The following is a 19,189-nucleotide window of genomic DNA, read 5'->3' as shown; positions in this document are numbered from 1 at the left end:
TGGCCTCAGCTATTTCATTGTTTAATGGATATCACAGAAAACTAATGCGTCTTTGTTTCGCATTCCTTTGGAATGTGTTTTTCAGCGTTTTTATTTCACTGTATTTAAATGTTTAGCCTTTCTTCTGACTTACTAACACTTAAAAAAACTGTCTCAGCGTTGTCAGTTACACTTATTTATGAAACAATCTTGTGGTATTATCCTAGCTAGTAACTACAGAAGGTTTTATTCACAAAATTCATACCTCTCAAACAAAGGGCAACGATTGAAGTAAAGACTTTCAATTTATTTTCAGCTAAAGACACCACAGTGAGATCATCATATCACTAAACAGTAATGAAGGCTAGCTCTGCTGCCTTTTTTATTAACTGCTATACAGATGGATTTTTAGTTTGTGTTGGCTTGCTTCAGGAATTTTTTGTCACCACCCATCTGCATGAGCACTTAGGAAAACACATGATCAGTAGGTGTATCGTGTACAGACACTTTCCTAGAGAGCAACCAAAATCACTATATTCACCATACAGGCTTTTTAGTCATAATAAGGAAAATGCATACATGTGAAGGCAATTCAAGAGAAACTTCAATACAAGAGCTACTGCTGCTTCCCCAGATGATGCATCAAACCTGATGATAACACCTGAAAAGTGGAGAACGTGCCCAGAACATTTAAATTCTGTGTTTACAATCTTGCATAGCTTTTCTCCACTTTCTCCCACATATTTTTCCTATTCAAAGTCAAGAGGAATCAGTCGAGGTGTTTCCCTTAAAAGAGCAACACCAGGATATTGCTAACAGGTGACAAATGACAGACAAGGTATTGTAGGTAGTCTCAAACCTACAGGAATGTGTGGTGGAGAAAATGTGGAAACAGGCACCATCTTCTAAGTCAGGATTTTTATTTTTTTCCATCTTTGAATGTTCTTTAATTTTTCTTTCCGTTCTCCTGCTCCCAGAATTCATAAAGGAATTTTCCCTGAATAACCTCAAGATCAAATAGAAATACTGTGTGTGTGTGTGTTACATTTTGCTATACATGCTGTATATACCTCATACCTGCAAAAGTAATTATTATTTAGACAATAATAACAACAATTTCTTTTCATCCAAAAGGGGCCCATGGTATTATATCTTCAGATTTCCCATTTTCTGCAGCATTTCCTCTTTTTAAAAGGGAGTACTCAAACTGAGTCACAGCTGCTGTTAAGAGGCCTTTATAAGTATCATCTGTGTTCCAAGATGCACTTCGGACACCTATCGGCACTGTATCTCCATTTCAGAATTTAAGAACATCACTGGTCTTTCTTCTTGTGACAACAATTATGAAATGCAGATATTCCCTTTATATCCTTCTGCATGTATGCAGGACTGCCACTAAAATGTCAGTTCAAACCCTGGACTTTGCCCTTATTTGCTTCTTTTTCAAGTCCAGATTGTCCTCATCCTTTTCAAATCTAAAAGTATTTAAAATTATATTTAAGGAGGGAGAAGGGAAGACACTGGTGTTTCTTTCAAAACATTACTTGATTACTGTCTTGGTACACTCTGAAAAATCATTTATGGAATCCAAAAATCTTTGCTGTGGATTGCCGGTTTATGTGTACTCTGGTTTTAGCCAGGACAAGGAAGAGAATAAGTGAGGTATTACTAAACAATTTACAGATCATAGAATCACAGAACAATTAGGGTTGGAAGGGACCTAAAAGATCATCCAGGTCCAACCCCCATGCCATGGGCAGGGACACATTCCACCAGACCAGGCTGCTCAAGACCCCATCCAACCTGGCCTTGAACACCTCCAGGGATGGGGCAGCCACAACCTCCCTGGGCAACCTGTGCCGGTATCTCACCACATTCATCGTGAAGAAATTCTTCCTTACGTCTAGTCTAAATCTACACCTCTCCGGTTTATACCCACTACCCTTAGTCCAATCACTGCAAGCCTTTGTAAACAGTCCCTCCCCAGCTTTCTTGTAGCCTCCAGCAATGGGGCATCCACAGCTTCTCTGGGCAACCTCGGCCAGTACCTCACCACCCTCATAGTGAAGAAATTCTTCCTAATGTCCAGCCTAAATCTGCCCCTCTCCATTTTATACCCATTCCCCCTGGTCCTATCCCCACAAGCCTTTATGAACAGTCCCTCTCCAGCTTTCCTGTAGGTCCCCTTCAGGTAACTGGAAGGTCACTATAAGATCTCCTCTGAGTTTTCTCTTTTCCATGCTGAACCATCCCAACTCTCTCAGCCTGTCCTCATAGGGAAGGTGCTCCAGCCCTCCTGTCATCTTTGTAGCCCTCCTCTGGACCCATTCCAACAGCTCCATACCCTTCTTATGTTGAGGATTCCAGAACTGGACACAGTATTCCAGGTGGGGTCTCACAAGAGAAGAATAGAGAGGAATAGATGTGAGGGTTCAGACTTCTGAAAGAGAGAAAATAGGCAGCAGCTACCCATCTTCTTCTTAATTCCTCTTGGAGCTGCCAACCTACCCTAAACCCGTGAATTAAGATGAGAGTGCAAGACTGATCATAGGTGAGACCACGTGAAAATAAGGATAAGTCTTTCCTGTCTTATACTCAAGCAACAACTACCGAAGTCTTAAGTGCTCTGGTGACAAGGGCCACAAAATGAAGCTGTTTGCCTGAATGGTGGATAAAGGATAATTTAGCCTAACACAAACCCAGAGGCAGCAGGACCCCACAGTCTCAGAGGACGCTGCAGAGAACAGAGATGTATCACAGTGGCTACAGTGTGGAAGGTTCTCATCTCTGCTCTCACCTTCCCGAAGGCAGTCTCCGAACAAGCTCTATCTGCAGTGCTCTCTTCCAATCTATTTAACTTGGATTTTTTTTTCTGTGCTTTTCTTTTGGTAGAAAAACTCCTGCACACCCTCAACTCAAGTATACAAGTGTTATTTCCTTGAACTTTTAAAAATTCATTTCTAGAAAACGTGTTTGCCTTTTCTTCACAAACCTGTCCCATAATATTCGAGAGGCAGCCACAGGTACAAAGACCAACTGTGCTAACACCACAACTATTTCAGCAGCAACCTACTCTGTGTGAGATGTACATAAATTGTTTTTCCTGTATTCTATATTTCTTCTGACTAAATTCCTCTTTGGGAATGTTTTACTGTGGGGTGCTCTAGCTGAGAAATGCCCTATGGCCAAAGCCCACTGGTGCTCTCCCACCTTGCTAGTAGGAAGGCAGTACCTTACCCATAGCCCTCAGGATTAGCACTAAAATGCAGATTAGTTCAGTAAGTGCAGTAGTTTCTTTCTTAGACTCAGCAAAAGGGAGATAAAACGGCAAATAACCACTGAAATGTTCACATTTTTTTTAATGAAATATTGATGTGTTTGGACACAGAAGCCCATGCTTCATATGCAAATATCTTCAGTATTCATTTCAGCAGAAACAACCATTCCCACATGACTAAGAAAATGCCATAAACAGAAAATTACCCACAGTCCCCTTCCTCTTGTTCACCAACCTGACCTCAAGCAGTGTAAAAGATTTCAGAAAATAGTACAGTGAAGATTAGGACGATGTGAAATATCCAGTGCACAACTGGATGACTGAACATGACTGCAAGTAATTCATAACTGCAAAGTTCTTTCCTAAACATAGGCCTCAAACAGCCAATCAGTATTTCTTACAGGCAAAATATGGGCACCCTCAACCTCATCTGAGATGCCAGTTTCTTACCTTAATCTACAGGGAAGAGTTTTATTGAAGTCGTTTCAGTTTATATGAATTTAAGATGTATTGTATCTGTACAAATACTAAAACTAGAACTATTTTGCATAAAGTAGCTCAAACGCAGGAATGTAGTGGAAGAAGTTAACTCATGACTGGTGGATCTGTACCAAGCGTACCCATCAAATCTTCAAATCCACCCAAGGAAGCATCTTTTTCATGCTCCTGGAGGCTTAATTCTTTCACTCTATACTGTAGATTTCTGCTTCAATTTGAACAAAATGCATCAGAGTTTGAACTGTTCACTGTTCTTTCACAGGGTATCTGAGACATCTGTACGCATTTTGTTCTCTGGAGATAATCAGACAGAACACTAAAAGAACAACATGACCAGCCTGAAACAATTGATTTCTTAAAATGCTGGATCGGTAATTCTGGAGAGGGGTCATAGGAGGTGTAGAGAGCTTTCTCTACGTCCTCATCAGTTGTCCCTGCCCATGGCAGGGCAGTTGGATCTAGATGATCTTTAAAGTCCCTTCCAACCTTAACTATTCTATGATTCTATGATTCTAATTTCCTCTACACAGAGATAGGTCTAGGGAACAACTCATGCCCTGATACACTCACAACCCTTGCCTCTAGAGCAGCTCCTCTGGCAATGGAAACACTGACCTATATGCTTCCGGATGTGTCAGTCCTGGCTCTTTTCATGGAGTTTCAGGAACCAAAAGGCATTGAGTCAATGCTCTGGTAGCTACCATCCATCCATAGCCACAGTTTGTAGGACACGGGACTGACAATTTAACTGCTGGCACGGAGTACTCCCCAAGCTGTTCAATCAAAGGTCCAGCTGCAAGAATCAGCCACTGAGCTGGGGGCATCGTTATTGGTTTTGAGATTGTTGTTAATTAGGGTGACATCTCACTGTGACAAACACTGTTCAACAAACACAGGAAGAAATGGACCTTGCCCTGACAAGTTTATCATTCAAACAGGCCACACAAACAAGCATAAAGGATAATGGAAAATGTAAAAGTTATATTTTAATCTTTCTTGAAACTTTATTTCCCCAGGGCCTCACTGCAGCCCCTCTGAACAGATGATTAAGCTCATGGTCAACACAACTGTGAGCATCGTGCCTCTTCCTCGGTGATACTCAAACAATAGTGGCATGCGTATCTACAGGTTGAGGGACAGTTCACCAAGATCAGATCAGCTTTCAAGAGCTGCCTTTCAAAGTTACATCCATTTCAGAAACTGCGTCTATCTTCTTCCCCCAGGGAAAATGGTTGCTCATGGTCCATGCCCACGGTTCCTAAGGGAGTTTTATCTGGCTGGAAGATGGTAGGAGTCAATGCAAAGCTACAATTCCCTCATTCACTTTCTAGCTTGTCACTTTTCCCTTTTCTCAACAGATATATTCAGTTTGACTGCATTTTGAGACTCATTCTAAAATACATCAGAAATCAGTTATGTACTTCTGATTATGGTCGATGATGTAATGTTATTTTCAACCTGAATTCAAACAGTGGTCTTGGGGATGACATACTGTGGATATTATGGATTAATTCTGCATGTCACTGAGCAGTTTTGCATGTATCCAATTAAAGAAGCATAAAATACTTCTAAAATTAAATATAAAGCTTCTCATATACTGTTTGAAAACTGATAACTCAATGGTGAAAGTGTTCCAGGACAATGACCAGCACAGATTCTGAGCCCCTAGAACAGAGATAACCAACCTCTTTGCTTGCAGTGCCTGGTAGCCCAATACCTCGTCCTGTCAGGGTCTCTTTTCAGGGAGATCTTTTTCCTTTGGGTTGAATATTTATTGAGGTCAAAGGATGTATTGTTACTTTAGCTATTTAAAATAATCTCAGGGATCAAGAAACTTTTCAGTTGTTTCCTGAAGCACTAGCACCAGAATAAAGCTTCTGTCTTTACCCTCCATGCCCTAAGCTCCCTGCTTTGTCTTCACATACAGTGATGCCACGTGTTGCACATGGACCCAACAGAAAAACCAAGCACTTATCTACTACATGTGTACAGACAAAATCTTCCCATAAATGCAAATATATTTGCCAGTGGAGAAAGCTGTGGTAAAAATGGTGCATGACAAATGCTCTTCCCACTGTTTAACGCATTATGTAATGCCACTAGGACTTCATGGCAGTAGACCTGCTCTATGAATTATATATATTCCAGTAATAATCACAGAAATCAGTAAAAGCACATTTGCTTAATAGAAATCCAGAATTACATGTAGACTGTCCCATGTAAATATATAAGACAATCGTCTTTGATAAAACTCATGTTCTTGATTGAAAATTTGGCTTTACTACGTGTTTTGCCCCTGATTTCAATGAGAGACAGCATTTCTTGAGCTCTATCATGGAAGACAGAGCTTTTTAGGTTGATCAACAACCCATTTATGCACCTTAGCAATCATAACCACTGATAAACACTGCACAGGACTAATAAAGTTTTATTTGCAATTTCAGCTGTAACACTCAAAGCTATTAACTACAACAGATTACATTAAGTACTTTAAAGTAACTACCTGATCATGTAAAATTCCCAGGTAATGTCTACTGGTGACGGTATTTTTCACTGTGTATTATGTATACTATCATAGCGTGCTTTGGCTTGGCACTATTGTTGCTTCTCACCTCTTTTTTTTCAAGCCATATGAGATACCTACAAAAATATTTTTTAACTCTATTAGATTACATCACTTACAATTGGGGTACAGACCACAAAGGAAGAAACAGAATATTAATACTTCTCATTCTACTCTTGAATCGAGCGATCAAGAGAGAAGAAGTGTCTTGTTCCATTGTCAGAAACACCTCAGCTTCTAAAATTCAGCTATGAGAGACTGGCTACCTCTGAAGGAAGATACACATTTCATGATTCAGTTGTGACGGGAGAGTTCATGTGAAATCCAGACTGAACTGTCAAGCACAGGTAACCAAATAGCCATTCCTCTGATTATGGGTCAATTTATCTTACAGAAATAAACCAAACCACAGCATTTACATGTTCGGAACAAGTAATGAAGTATGAGGCACCATTCCACTAACCTACAACCAGTAAATGAGAAACTTTATTATAGTGTGGCTATAAAACTGACATCAATTGTATATGATTACTGTCCATTCACGTTAACCGCTTTGAAATGTTGATCTACATCCCTACTCTTTTCTTAAATCCATGGGATTAATCCAGCCATATATCAATTTTAGTCTATTATCTTAGCACAGCTTTAGAATTATATTTGACATCTGTACCTGGCACATACAATAACTACTAGCAACAGCAATCATTTCTGTATTGAGGTCACCAAGTATATCGACTGCTGTAAGAAGTCGGGAGATTGCAGAACACTGCCTGGCTCAAAAAGTCAAGGGAAAATAGGAGAATAGAACCCAGAAATTGTTGGAGCTCTCAGCCGCATTTGAGATGTAAGGCTCAGATATGAGCAGAGCTTGCCCTCTCCTAACCCCTCCTCATCTTCCCCTCCTCCCCCGCCACACACATACAGAATCACTAGAAATGATCCTTTGGTTTAACAAAAGCCTCTGCCCATCCCTCTTTCTCTGCAAGGAACAAGACCTAATCTGACTAGCCTGTCCCATAGCAAAAGCTGTTATTTGTGCGTTAGCCAAGGGAGACCGCGGAGACGATTTCAGCGCAGGCTGCCTACGGGAAAAGGCACAAAACCCGAGCACCCCGTTTCCACAGACAAGCCTCTGATCCACCAGCAGGTGCAAAGGGATGCAGAAGACAATGAGGAAGAGCCTCGCTTTCCCCTCACTCACAGTATTATACATATTTCACGTTTTCCACCTCTCCCCTTCGAAAGCGCCCACAGGAGACCCTCTGCCATTGCAGCAGGTGAGGCTGCTCTGCAGGCGCCGGCAACTTCTGCAGGGAAGCCCGAGCCTCCCCGCAGAGCCGCCCTTTCCCGGCCGAGCGGGGCTCTCTCCGCGGTACAGCGGCTCCATTCCCGCACAGCCTCCCGCTCTCCCCGGTCACAGCGGTTCCCCGGCCCCGAGCATCCTCGCACAGGATCCCTTTCACAACGGAACGGCGCTTTCTCCGCGGGTCACAGCGGCTCCATCCCCGCACCAGGCATCCCCGCAGAGCCTCCCGCGGTCACAGCGGCTCCATCCCCGCCCCGAGCATCCCCGCATAGGCTCTCTTCCCCAGCCGAACGGCGCTTTCTCTGCGGGACATAGCGTCTCCCCCGCGCCAAGCACCCCCGCAGAGCCTCCCGCGGGTCGCAGCGGTTCCCCCGCCCCGAGCACCCCCGCACAGCCTCCCTCTCCCAGCCGAACAGCTCTGTCTCCGCGGGTGACAGCGGTGCCCCCGCCCCGGGCATCCCCGCACAGCCTCCCTTTCCCAGACCAACAGGGTTCTCTCCGCGGGTCACAGTGGCTGCTCTCCCCCGAAGCGTTCCCGCAGAGCCTCCTGCGGGTGACAGTGGCTCCCCCGCCCCGAGCATCCCCGCACAGCCTCCCTTTCCCAACCACACGGGGCTTTCTCCGCGGGTCACAGCGCACCTCCCGCACCAGGCATCCCCGCACAGCCCCCCGCGGGTGACAGCGGCTCCCCGCCCCGAGCATCCCCGCAGAGCCCCCCTTTCCCAGCCGAACGGGGCTCTCTCCGCGGTCACAGCGGTACTCTCCGCGGGTGACAGCGGCTCCCCGGCCCCGAGCATCCCCGCACAGCCTCCCTTTCCCAACCTAAAGGCGCTTTCTCCGCGGGTGACAGCGGCTCCCCCGCCCGGAGCATCCCCGCAGAGCCGCCCTTTCCCCCCGAGCGGGGCTCCCCCCGCGGTGACAGCGGCTCTCCCCGCGGTGACAGCAGTCCCCCGTTCCCCGCACATCCCGCCGCGGTCCTCACCCGCCTGTGCGCCGGGCAGCAGGGCGATCATCGCGGCCAGCAGCAGCGCGGCCGCCCCGCTCCGGCCGCCGCCCGCCGCCCGCCGCCCCATCCCCGTGCCTGGCTCAGCGGGCAGCGCTGCCCATGGCCCCGCGGGGCTCTAGAGCGGCGGCGGAGCGGGAGGGAGGGCGGCGGAGCGGGGGGCACCGCATGCTCGGAGGATGCGCTGCCGGTGGCTCCGGGGAAGGCGGCTCCATCGACAAAGAGCTCACGTCGCCGCCGGCCCCGCTCCCCGCCCTCTGAGAGCGGGAGGAGGGAGCGGGGGCGGTGCTGCCGGGGACCCTCGGCCGGGGCAAAACCGCCCCTCTCCGCGCCTTCCAGGGCAGCCGCAGGCGCCAGGGGGTCCCGGCCACGATTCCCTGATGTGAAGCGATTGCAGCCAGCGCTACCTTTAAATGGCTTTAAATTGGAAGGGGGAAGATTTAGATCACAGCATCATAGAATCACCAGGTTGGAAAAGACCTCTTGGATCATCGAGTCCAACCATTCCTGTCCGTCACTAAACCATGTCCCTGAGCACCTCGTCTACCTGTCTTTTAAATCCCTCCGGGGATGGAGACCACCTGGGCAGCCTCTGCCAGCGCCCGATGACCCTTTCCATGAAAAATTTTTCCTGATATCCAGTCTGAACCTCCCCTGGCGCAGCTTGAGGCCATTCCCCCTTGTCCTGTCTACTGGTCAGCTCCCTCCTCTCTTCACCCTCCTTTCAGGTAAGTTGTAGAGAGCAATAAGGTCTCCCCTCAACCTCCTTTTCTCCAGGCTAAACAACCCCAGCTCTCTCAGCCGCTCCTCATAAGACTTGTTCTCCAGCCCCTTCACCAGCTTCATTGCTCTTCTCTGGACACGCTCCAGAGCCTCAATATCCTTCTTGTAGCAAGGGGCCCAGAACTGAACACAGGATTTGAGGTGCGGCCTCACCAGTGCCGAGTACAGGGGCAGAATAACGTCCCTGGACCTGCTGGCCACGCTGTTTCTGATACAAGCCAATATTAGACATTAGGAAGAATTTCTTCACAATGAGGGTGGTGAGGCACTGGCCGAGGTTGCCCAGAGAAGCTGTGGATGCTCCATTGCTGGAGGTGTCCAAGGACAGGTTGGATGGGCCTTGGGCAACCTGATCCAGTGGGAAGTGTCCCTGCCCATGGCAGGGGGGTTGGAACTGGGTGATCTTTAAGGTCCCTTCCAACCCAAACTATCCTATGATTCTACATTTTAGGTGTAAATGAAGCTGTGCCTGCTCACAGCGGTCCTGCGACCAGGCAAGGCTTCTCTGCTCACCCTGGGAGCCGTTTATTGCCAGCTGATCTACCTGTGAGCCTCTGGGCCAGGACATCTCCAACAGTGGCCCTCATTAGCTGAGGTGCTAGCAAGCACCTCTTCATGCAAAGCAGCCCAAACTCTGCTGCAGAGCAGAGCACCACTGGCTGTATTTCTGCAAGTGCTGAAACAGCTTTGAGAATAAAGAACCTGAAGCGTACAGCAGGGGATGACCAAATGGGCAACATCATCCTCAGCCACCCAGTGTGCAAACACAGGAAAGGTCTTCTCCTGTTGCCCCTCTCTTGCACTCACACTGTCACGCCCTTCCTGACTGTTACCACACTCGGACCTCGAGGCTGAAAGGGGAGCTTCAAAGGACAGAGGTTTGCTCTGCAGTGCCTAAAGGTACACCAGAAGACCAGCGGTATATGAAACATATTATGGAAATCAGAGAAGGTGAGGCCCAGCAAGAGGCAGAAGGTGCCTCAGTCACAGTCAGACCAAGCATCACGGTAATTCATTTACTGCTTTCCGTAAGTAGCATTTTCAGCAGCTGTAATGTGAATCCTTTATTCTAATGTCGTCTCTTTCCCAGGACTGCTTCCTTGAGTTCTTTTAATCCCCAGATCATGTCTACAGGCAACAGATGGAGATGGTGTGAGGAGGAGTGTGGGCTTAAGGTAGAACATGCTTCAGGATCCTGAGAACTGATTCTGAAAGCCGCGATGTTGCTTATGTGCAGGAAAGCTGTCCCAGCCTCACAGCAATTCCAGCAGAAAAGGAAAAAGTCATCTTTCTGATAAATTCTTACAAGCCATATTTGAGGCAGAGCAAGCCCAGCGTGGGTTAGCTACAGCTTTACATCCTGCTGCCCAGCTGCTCACTGCAGCCCCAAAGTCCTGATGACCCATAATTACATATCTATCTGATTAGCACTTTCCGAATGTCACCAATACAATTACTTGGCCACTAATGCATCCCATTTGTGCCATTTTACTCACTTTTTCCTCAGATTGCTAATTCAGTCTATGCAAAACTAGATTCCACGTGATGACTACTAATGATTACCCACAGACAAAAGATGGCAGTTGTAGGATTATTACAGTAAAATGCATAGCTCGCTCATCGCTCCGTTTGATTTAGGGCCAACGTGCTTAGTGCAGGGCCCTCTAGTGGTACCTTTCATTGTCTTTAGGGAGTTCGTAAAACGTATTCATAGCTTTCTAGGTTTTTTATAACGCAGTCTTTGTGACAGATACATCAGTAGCTTAAAATTAACAGTGCTTATTGCTGATCTGACCATTTTAGTAATCTCTTAATTTTCCATTATACGTGTATGTGTATTTTGTATATGACACAAATATTTTTTCCTAGCAAATTCAGTTATTTCAAAGGGTTTTTTTTAATTCTTGTTTTCCAAAATGATGACTAGATAGGATCTCTTTCAGCTAGTGAAAAAACACTTAAGTGTTACCAAGTAACTGTAGTTAACTACTTCCTAAACTTACCTTTCCCAGTCCTATTTGTCTTCATTTTCTAGAAAGATAATTTCTATGCATCCATACTTGGTGCTGAGATTTGCTTTCCTCCATTGCAAGGAGTGTGTATGTGCTCCATATACCTGATTTTCAGGTACTTTTTTTTGCAAGCAGCATATGTGTATTGCTCATATGTTCCCTTCTGTGGTTACACATGGAACATGGAGGTGGAGTGTACACAATTGTAACCTAGTTTCCGCTCAGCTATGGAATCCTTAATGCTCAGAAGTAGTCTGGATTCTGGAAGAGATGTCTCGTCATGGATAAGGAATCAAGATGCACTATGCCAAGATGTATTCATGTTGGCTAAGGACATGTTTTTATTGACTATTTCTCCATAGGACCAGTATGTGTCTTGCTAAGGAAAGTACTACTCAATCACACTACATAACAACAAATCACACATGCCAAGACTGAAATTCATGCTTGCATGAATTCTCCTAATTCTGCCCCACAGCAATTAGTTGACATTATCTGTATGACCTTGGTTGAAATGATGAGTAAAACCTAGATCCAAAATTCCCTCACTTGCAGTAGACCTACCACAATAATTTTGAGTCTCGCTTCTCCTTATGAAGGAACCTATAGATAAGAATCTCACCCATAAATGAGAAGAGACTAGTGGCCATGCAGGGACTTCTCCATGAAGCAGGTGGCAGGCCACAGTCTTTATTTTTGCAACAGAACAGTTGGCATTTTTCATTTTAATGAACACACAATGCCAAATTTATGAACATTTCATTCCACAGACACAATCATGGAACGGAGTCCAGTCTCCAGGCACCTCTGCCAACAGCATGTACATGCTTCCAACCTGCTACTTCAGGATTTAAGGAGCATTCAAATGTGTATTTCAGCTTGTATTGAAGCTTCATTGTTCTAACAAAGAATAGTCAGGGTTAGCCAGAATTATCCAAATCTACTTAAAGCATGTACCCAATTCTCCTAAGAGAGAAAATGCACCTTCTTAGAGGTGAAAGAAAGGAAGATATAATGAACATCAATCACTGTCAAATCTTAATCATGACTTAATGTGCCTTCTTGCACAGTAGGATCTTCTTGGTGTTGGACTGACCATTTCAGTCACCGTGTGGTCCAGTGTGCGAGGAGAGGCAGAGCGGGCTACAGCATTTCTCTGGTGCTCCCTAGAGCTCTGTACCACACAAGGCATGCACTACAGGCCTATAAGGAAGTCACAGCTCTTTAAGCAGGGAATAGTGGTATTTCATAACTCTACCAAAACTTTGACTCACGCTGCCTCCATTCATTATAGGAACCAAAATCACTGTGCAAGTTCCAGTGATTAATGCGAAGCCACCACGCCTGTCAAGACAGTACTGCTTTGTGATTGACACCAACAGTAGCTTCTCTGTTGTCTCCCAGAGCCTGATCATCTCTCCAGCTGAAAATCTAAGCTAATTCATTGAGAAAACATTGCATCACCCTGAACCAGTTTGTTCCACTACAGATCGTAGCATGTGACAGCTCCATTGACTCTGAAAGCTTTCCCTTGAATGAATCCGCTATCACAATTGCAGTATAAAATTGTCCTTTGCATTTAGCGACAGAGAAAATACTCACCAAATTTTAAATCAGTATTAGTCATCCTAAAGACAGTCAAGAGGAAGACTACTTACTGTGTCCCAGTCCTATCCTTTCACAGGATGGGAAGGAGCATGGGGACAGCTGGACATTATTACTAACAGAAAGCAAGAGCAGAAAGGACTTCAGAGACAGACTATTCCCTCCGAACGGCTCAAGCAGCCTTTCCCTGTTTGCTAGATGCTTCCAAAATCAAGAGTGCAAGATACAGCAAGACAGTGGCCCTATTTGCTATGGGAAACGATGGATATAGATACCAACACCAATGCACATTTCAAAGTCAATAATATGCAGGTCGAACTGTGAAGAACAAAAGGGAAGCAACTTTCATAGCAGCAGAGGTGTCTGTAGAATTTGGACAGATGTGGTGTCATGTAGCCTAAGGTATAGTGCCTCAGGAATAGTTTTTCAGACAGTATGACTAACTCTCATTGAAGAGCAAACAACTGTAAAATATCAGTTACAGCAGCACCTCATATTTAGCGAAGTGAAACTTTCTGTCAATTTTGAAAGATTTTGGCATCAAAAATATATTGCACTGTCACTTCAGTCTTTTACATTTCACTTACAACAGCACCTTAAACGTAATGTTAAGCACAGAAACCCACGCTACTTCATAAATACATGTACCCAAAAGCCTGCATCCTAACAGCTTCCAAAGCACTAGATTTCAGTAAGCGCTGTAACCCCATGGCAGAATGAGCACATTTGGCCAGCAACAGCACCAGCAAATGCACCTTTCACGGACATCTGGTCCATAAGGGGCTGGCCATCTGGAGCCACTGACCGTGTGGGACCATCTGCGGCACCAAGAGCCCCTTCCTGCTGGCCAAGCAGCAGTTGCCACAGGCTTGGTATCAACTTCAGTAGCAGCAATGTATCTGCTGGTATCTGGGCCAGATAACCTCTTCCAAAGGTTGTAAAAGTGGGACAACAAGAACAAAGAACCTTTGAGGTCTGGCCACATTAAAGGCAGATTTTTAAGATCATCCTAAAAGAAAACCTTAACAGTTAACAAAACTTAAAACCTCAGGAAGAAGAGCAGTTTCTCCAAATGATTATATCAGAATTTTAGAGCCCTTCCCATAAATTTTCATTGCCTTTACCTTAATCCAGCCTTAATGTAACACAAGAAAAAATGAAAGCCACAAAAAGTCATCTGCTGCAATATATATTTTAATTCAAAGTGAATCTCGACATACACCATAAATTCTTATTTTGACACTCACCAAAATAGTCACCTGGAAAACCCGCTTTTTGTGACAAAGTACAGAAGGCTTGGTCACATTTAAATCACTGAGAACTAGAAAGAAATACTATCGCAAACTGTAAGAGACATTACATCCATAAAAAAATTTCCCAGTCCTCATATTGTAATATTGCACAGTGCAATTGCTACATGGCGAACTAGTGTAGCATCGAAATCCAAAGCAAAAAAAAGCCACAAGTCTACAAATTGTTAACAGTAACAGTTCAAACTTATTTAATCAAGTCTTTATCACTGGGTATGTCTAGAACAAGTCTTCCTACAGCTTGCAGTGTGATTTAACTTTTACTTAACACAAACCATGTTAATTAGCAGTAAAAACAGAAAACTTAAAAATTAAAATCCCAAAAAGTTAATACAGTAGCATATTTGACCAATAAAACACCCTGAAGTAAAGCTAAAAACCGAACACAAGAAATTCATATAAAATCTTGCAAATTAAAGTAATATGCAGATATGCGATTCTGTAGTCATGCAGTGTTTTATTTAAAAAAGGCATTAAAATGGTAACGTATATAAATGCTTCTCAGAGGATGACTTTTTTTTCACAGAAAAGGCCCTCGCCCTGAAAGCTATTTTTACTGCATATGGGCCCCGGACACTTGCAGTGACAAGAGTCCAGTCTCGCAGGGTATATGACAGGATGGGGGAAGAGTCACCCACTGTATTGAATTTAAGCTATGGCAGGATATCAAATATTTCTTTCTTTGAAATGCAGACATTTCTAGAATTATAACACACAGAAAGAGCAGCAAATCTAATTTGGGGTGCATTTACAGCAACTTTTTCCTGTAAACAGCAGGATATTGTTGTGATGTACAGATAATTGTGTCAATTTAACAAGCATGTTAGGTTAAAACCTTAAGCACAGTAAAAAGAAAGCACAGTAAATACATTAGACCAATGACCCCATGGCCCCAGAAAAAAATGCAGTATTGTTTTGTTATCACAATACAAAATTCATTTTCTCCATTTGCATCGATGATTCTTGGTGTGTCCATTGCCTGCAATGGAGTAAGCACCAAAAAAGTGTCGCTTCCCAACACAAGGGAGTGAACAGAAAACTATCTGCTGGACCATATCACACAAGTTTGAATTGGTAAGGTGGATATCCAATTTGAGCACTTCCTTGACTCCCTATATTTAGGCTTTATCTATGCGTTGATAAGATTTCAAATTCTCAGGATACTTGCGTAGTTTCTAATGTATTCTTTATATACACACACTTGTACAAAATGCATAGAGTTGATTACTAAAAACACTGAACCTTTTGGGAAAAGCTAGGTTTCTTAATTTTCAGTGTGATTAAAAATGTACTGCTGGTATTTTTATATTTTTTTATGATCTAATACTGTTGTATTTTAGTTATTACTTAAAAAATAAATCAAATGTAGGCACATTTATTTCATTCAGACATTCATTAAATAAAACACTGCTTGTGTTAGTGGAGTAAAGAAACAAATTACCAGTTATTAGCTTATTGACACAGTTAAACTCAAATGCTTTGCACTCTGATTCCAGTCAACATCGCAAGGATTGTATTCCAGATTTTGTTTTAAAAAAAAGTTAAGTCAAGCCTGCAAGATGCAGCTTCTTAAGTGTCTACACAATGCCAATATGAAAACATAAAAAATTAAGTTACATCAATACATCCACTTATATGCAGTGATGAGCTCAAAGTTAATGGAGATAAAATACTGATGCAAATAACACACCCCAAAAAAACCATATGCAATCATCTTCCATCATTTACAGTATAGTAGTTACGACACTTCAAACATGAAAACAAAATTAAAAAAAAAAAAACAAAACAAAACCCAAACCCCAAACCCGGCTTCTATTTCATGTAATTAGACTTGTACGGAAATTAGAAGGCTAAGAAAGAACTAGTTAATCACCTAATTTCACAGCTATCTGAAGTGGCAATCATTATATAGCAGCTTATCTATGATACATTCAAGATAAATGATACAATTTATTACTTGCCCATAAGCTAAAACACAGCCTCAGCTTAATACCTTCTGTAAATCCCATCTCTACACTACAGTATACTTGAGGTCTATGAAAAAAGTAGCTACCTTTTATAGGAAATGGATGATTAAGTCTTTGGTGCTGCAAAAGCAACTTCATTTGAACAAAACAAAAAAAAAAAAAAGAAAAAGACACACTTCCTAAGGAAAAAAATAATGCAAAAAGCATGTAATTTACGTCCCTGACGGAATGTATTAAATAAGCAAACACCCACAACAGGCTAAAACAAATACTATCATGTAAAAAGACTAAAATCTCTCCCATGCATAAATGAAAGATTGCACACAAAGAACTCACATCATTTCAAGCTTCAATAGTAAATATTCTGCTACTAGTTATTAAATACTGCATGGTTTGCTCAAGCTAAGATGAAACCACATCATGGATCAATAAGCACTTGGCTTTTTCTTTCATTAGCTAGTCAGTCATGCCTACCGCACCTCTAAACATTTGATTATACCCAATTAGACAAACACTTTTAAAATAAACTACTTAGGTTGTATTGCAGTTCCATTTACCAGTATGAAATACTGTGTTGTGTGTTACTACTCAATAGCTACTGAATCAACTTTTCTTAAGCACTACTAGTCTTGTCTTGAAGCTAAGTCATTCGGGGGGGAAAAAAAAGACAGCAAAATTCAGCTACAGCAAAACATGCTGCCTTCTCAGTAAGGAAAACACACCCAATACTAAAATCATACCACACAAAACCCAAAATGAGCATTACGCTATCAAAAAATCAGCAGATCTGAATTTTTAAGTGCTGCAGTCCTCAACATTTATATATAAGTAATAACATTAACAACCTCAAATATTTAAGGCACTATGTGTGGGAACAGTTTACAATGCAGCTGAGATTATTAGGACAACAACATTTAAGAGCAATGTTTAGGCTTTTTTTTGCCCATGCAAAAGACACATGCAATGTGAAGAACAACAGCTCAACTTTTAGATAAGTGACTCAACATTTAAACACCAAGATACGCAATACAAACAAGTTACTTCTACACTGTACTGCTGACATATGTGCATCTGTTGCTCTAGTTCTGTACACTGAATGGCTTCCCAAATGTAGACGTGTCTTGCACTAGTTAGAAGGCAATTTTATAAAAAATAGCAGGAGCAAAATCAGATTTCTGCTCCCATAAGTCACCTGTCTAAAGTTACTATATAAGAAGATAACATGACCAAAGACAAGTTATACCAAATGTGCAAAACACATTAAAAGTGAGTTTTTTTAAAGCTCAGAGTTGTTTAAATTGCACCCAAGTCTACATGATTCAAAAAAATAATTTTCCTGTTGTGCCATGGCTAATATTTAATAAACACCATGTTTCTTCTTAAATCAAACTTCCGTATCATTGAGCTTCCTCAATATACTTTGAGTTCTCACATAAATGGATACTGGCTGAGTTTTGTTGGACTCAATGGAAATCCTGTGTAAGCAGGTGATGCTGCAATGTACGAATGTGGTGGGAAAATTGGTTTGTATTGAGTCTGATGAATGGTTGGGGAAGGTAAGAGACGAGGATTTATGCCAACTGGAACTTGGTGGACTAGACCACCAGGATGAGATATACTGTATGTTGGATGTTGTAACAAGGGTCTTGAGGTACATGGCGAGGCAAGGAGGTGGGCAACAGGTGCAGCAGTACTAAGGGGTGCCGACGATGGGTACGGAAGAACAGCAGGCTGTGCTCCAAGGTGGGTACTTCCAGAGAGATCCGCATGCACGGTAGTGTGATTTGGACTTCCTTGCAGAAGGGAGAAAGCAGGACCAGCAACGCTGGCTGGGATGTAAGCCTGCTGCCTTCGATGAGCATAGTTTCCATGCCATTCCTGTGGCCCAGATCCAAAGTGCTGAACCTGTCCACACAAAAAAATGAGCAGGTCTTAACATTTTTAATTATAAAGAGAGTTTGAAAAATGGAATAATGCACTAAAACTAGTCAACTTAAAATCAAGAGAAATATAGAGACAGGAATAATTAAATGCTTAAAACAACAACAAAAAAAAGCTATTTAGATAGTAGCACAGACAGGAAATCTGACAATAAGAGATGGTAAACAGAACACAAGTTATTTTAATGCTTTTGCAAACGAAAAAAAGAAAAAGAAAGAGATAAAATGCCATGCTGGGCTGTTTTAACAGAAATACCATGTATCACATGAGCAAGGTGCTTATTCCACTCTACTCAGCACTGGCTTGGCATCAATTGGAAGTGCTGCATTCAGTTTGGGCACCATAATGAGGCACAAAGAGGACAAATAGGAGAGAAATTTTAGAGGAGAGCAGAAAAAATAATAAACGGATTGAAAATACCTGAGACAACTAGGCAAACAGAAGTCTAGGGCTATGATCACAGGAAGATGTGGCAATCATTAACAGTTATAAAGAGAAAGACTAAAAAATCAATTATTCCCATTAAAAGATGCAGACTTCAAACTACATACGGCATCTACCAAAGAAAGAAGGATCAGCATAATTTTTTTTAATTGAAAATAACATTCTACACTTTCTGCCAAGAGGCTGAGGAGCTGCAGTCACTGAAGAGATTAAAAATTAATACTTCTGCTGATCATATTAAGGTTTGCTAAGAATTAATTAAACCAATCCTTCAGCATAATCATACAGAAGGGGAAACTGTCATCAACTCAAATGTTCTTTCCATCTGAAATATTCGAGTCACTGTTGGTAGATCCTCTTAGCTACATACAGCATGCTTGCATTTATTTAACTTATGATTTAATATTCAATTACTCTGCAACACATATACAAACAGGTACTGATCTTACATTAAATGTACCTCCAGATATATAACTGAAAGCTCCGTCTAAAAGATATCTA

General features: G+C 42.7%; 2 protein-coding genes across 7 annotated transcripts in view; both read right to left on the bottom strand.

The window, feature by feature from the left end:
* Nucleotides 1-8,860, bottom strand: part of KIAA1549L (KIAA1549 like) — a 141,725-nt gene extending 132,865 nt beyond the window's left edge. For 2 of the 5 annotated variants that reach the window (XM_054068063.1, XM_054068064.1), the window contains exon 1: nucleotides 8,606-8,857. In XM_054068063.1, the coding sequence (XP_053924038.1) occupies nucleotides 8,606-8,696 (91 nt within the window). In that variant the 5' untranslated portion in view covers nucleotides 8,697-8,857. Of the gene's footprint in view, nucleotides 1-8,605 lie in introns of all 5 variants that reach the window. The other 3 variants (XM_054068062.1, XM_054068058.1, XM_054068060.1) reach the window with 3 other exon arrangements.
* A 5,348-nt stretch (nucleotides 8,861-14,208) lies between these two features.
* The window catches only part of HIPK3 (homeodomain interacting protein kinase 3), an 80,557-nt gene continuing 75,576 nt past the window's right edge, over nucleotides 14,209-19,189 (bottom strand). For both annotated transcript variants that reach the window (XM_054067247.1, XM_054067248.1), the window contains exon 16: nucleotides 14,209-18,208. In XM_054067247.1, coding sequence (XP_053923222.1) covers nucleotides 17,732-18,208 — 477 coding nt within the window. In that variant the 3' untranslated portion in view covers nucleotides 14,209-17,731. The remainder of the gene's footprint in view (nucleotides 18,209-19,189) is intronic.

The sequence above is a fragment of the Cuculus canorus genome, chromosome 5, assembly GCF_017976375.1.
Source record: "Cuculus canorus isolate bCucCan1 chromosome 5, bCucCan1.pri, whole genome shotgun sequence".
Lineage (NCBI taxonomy): Eukaryota > Metazoa > Chordata > Aves > Cuculiformes > Cuculidae > Cuculus > Cuculus canorus.
This window is presented reverse-complemented; position numbering and strand designations above follow the sequence as displayed.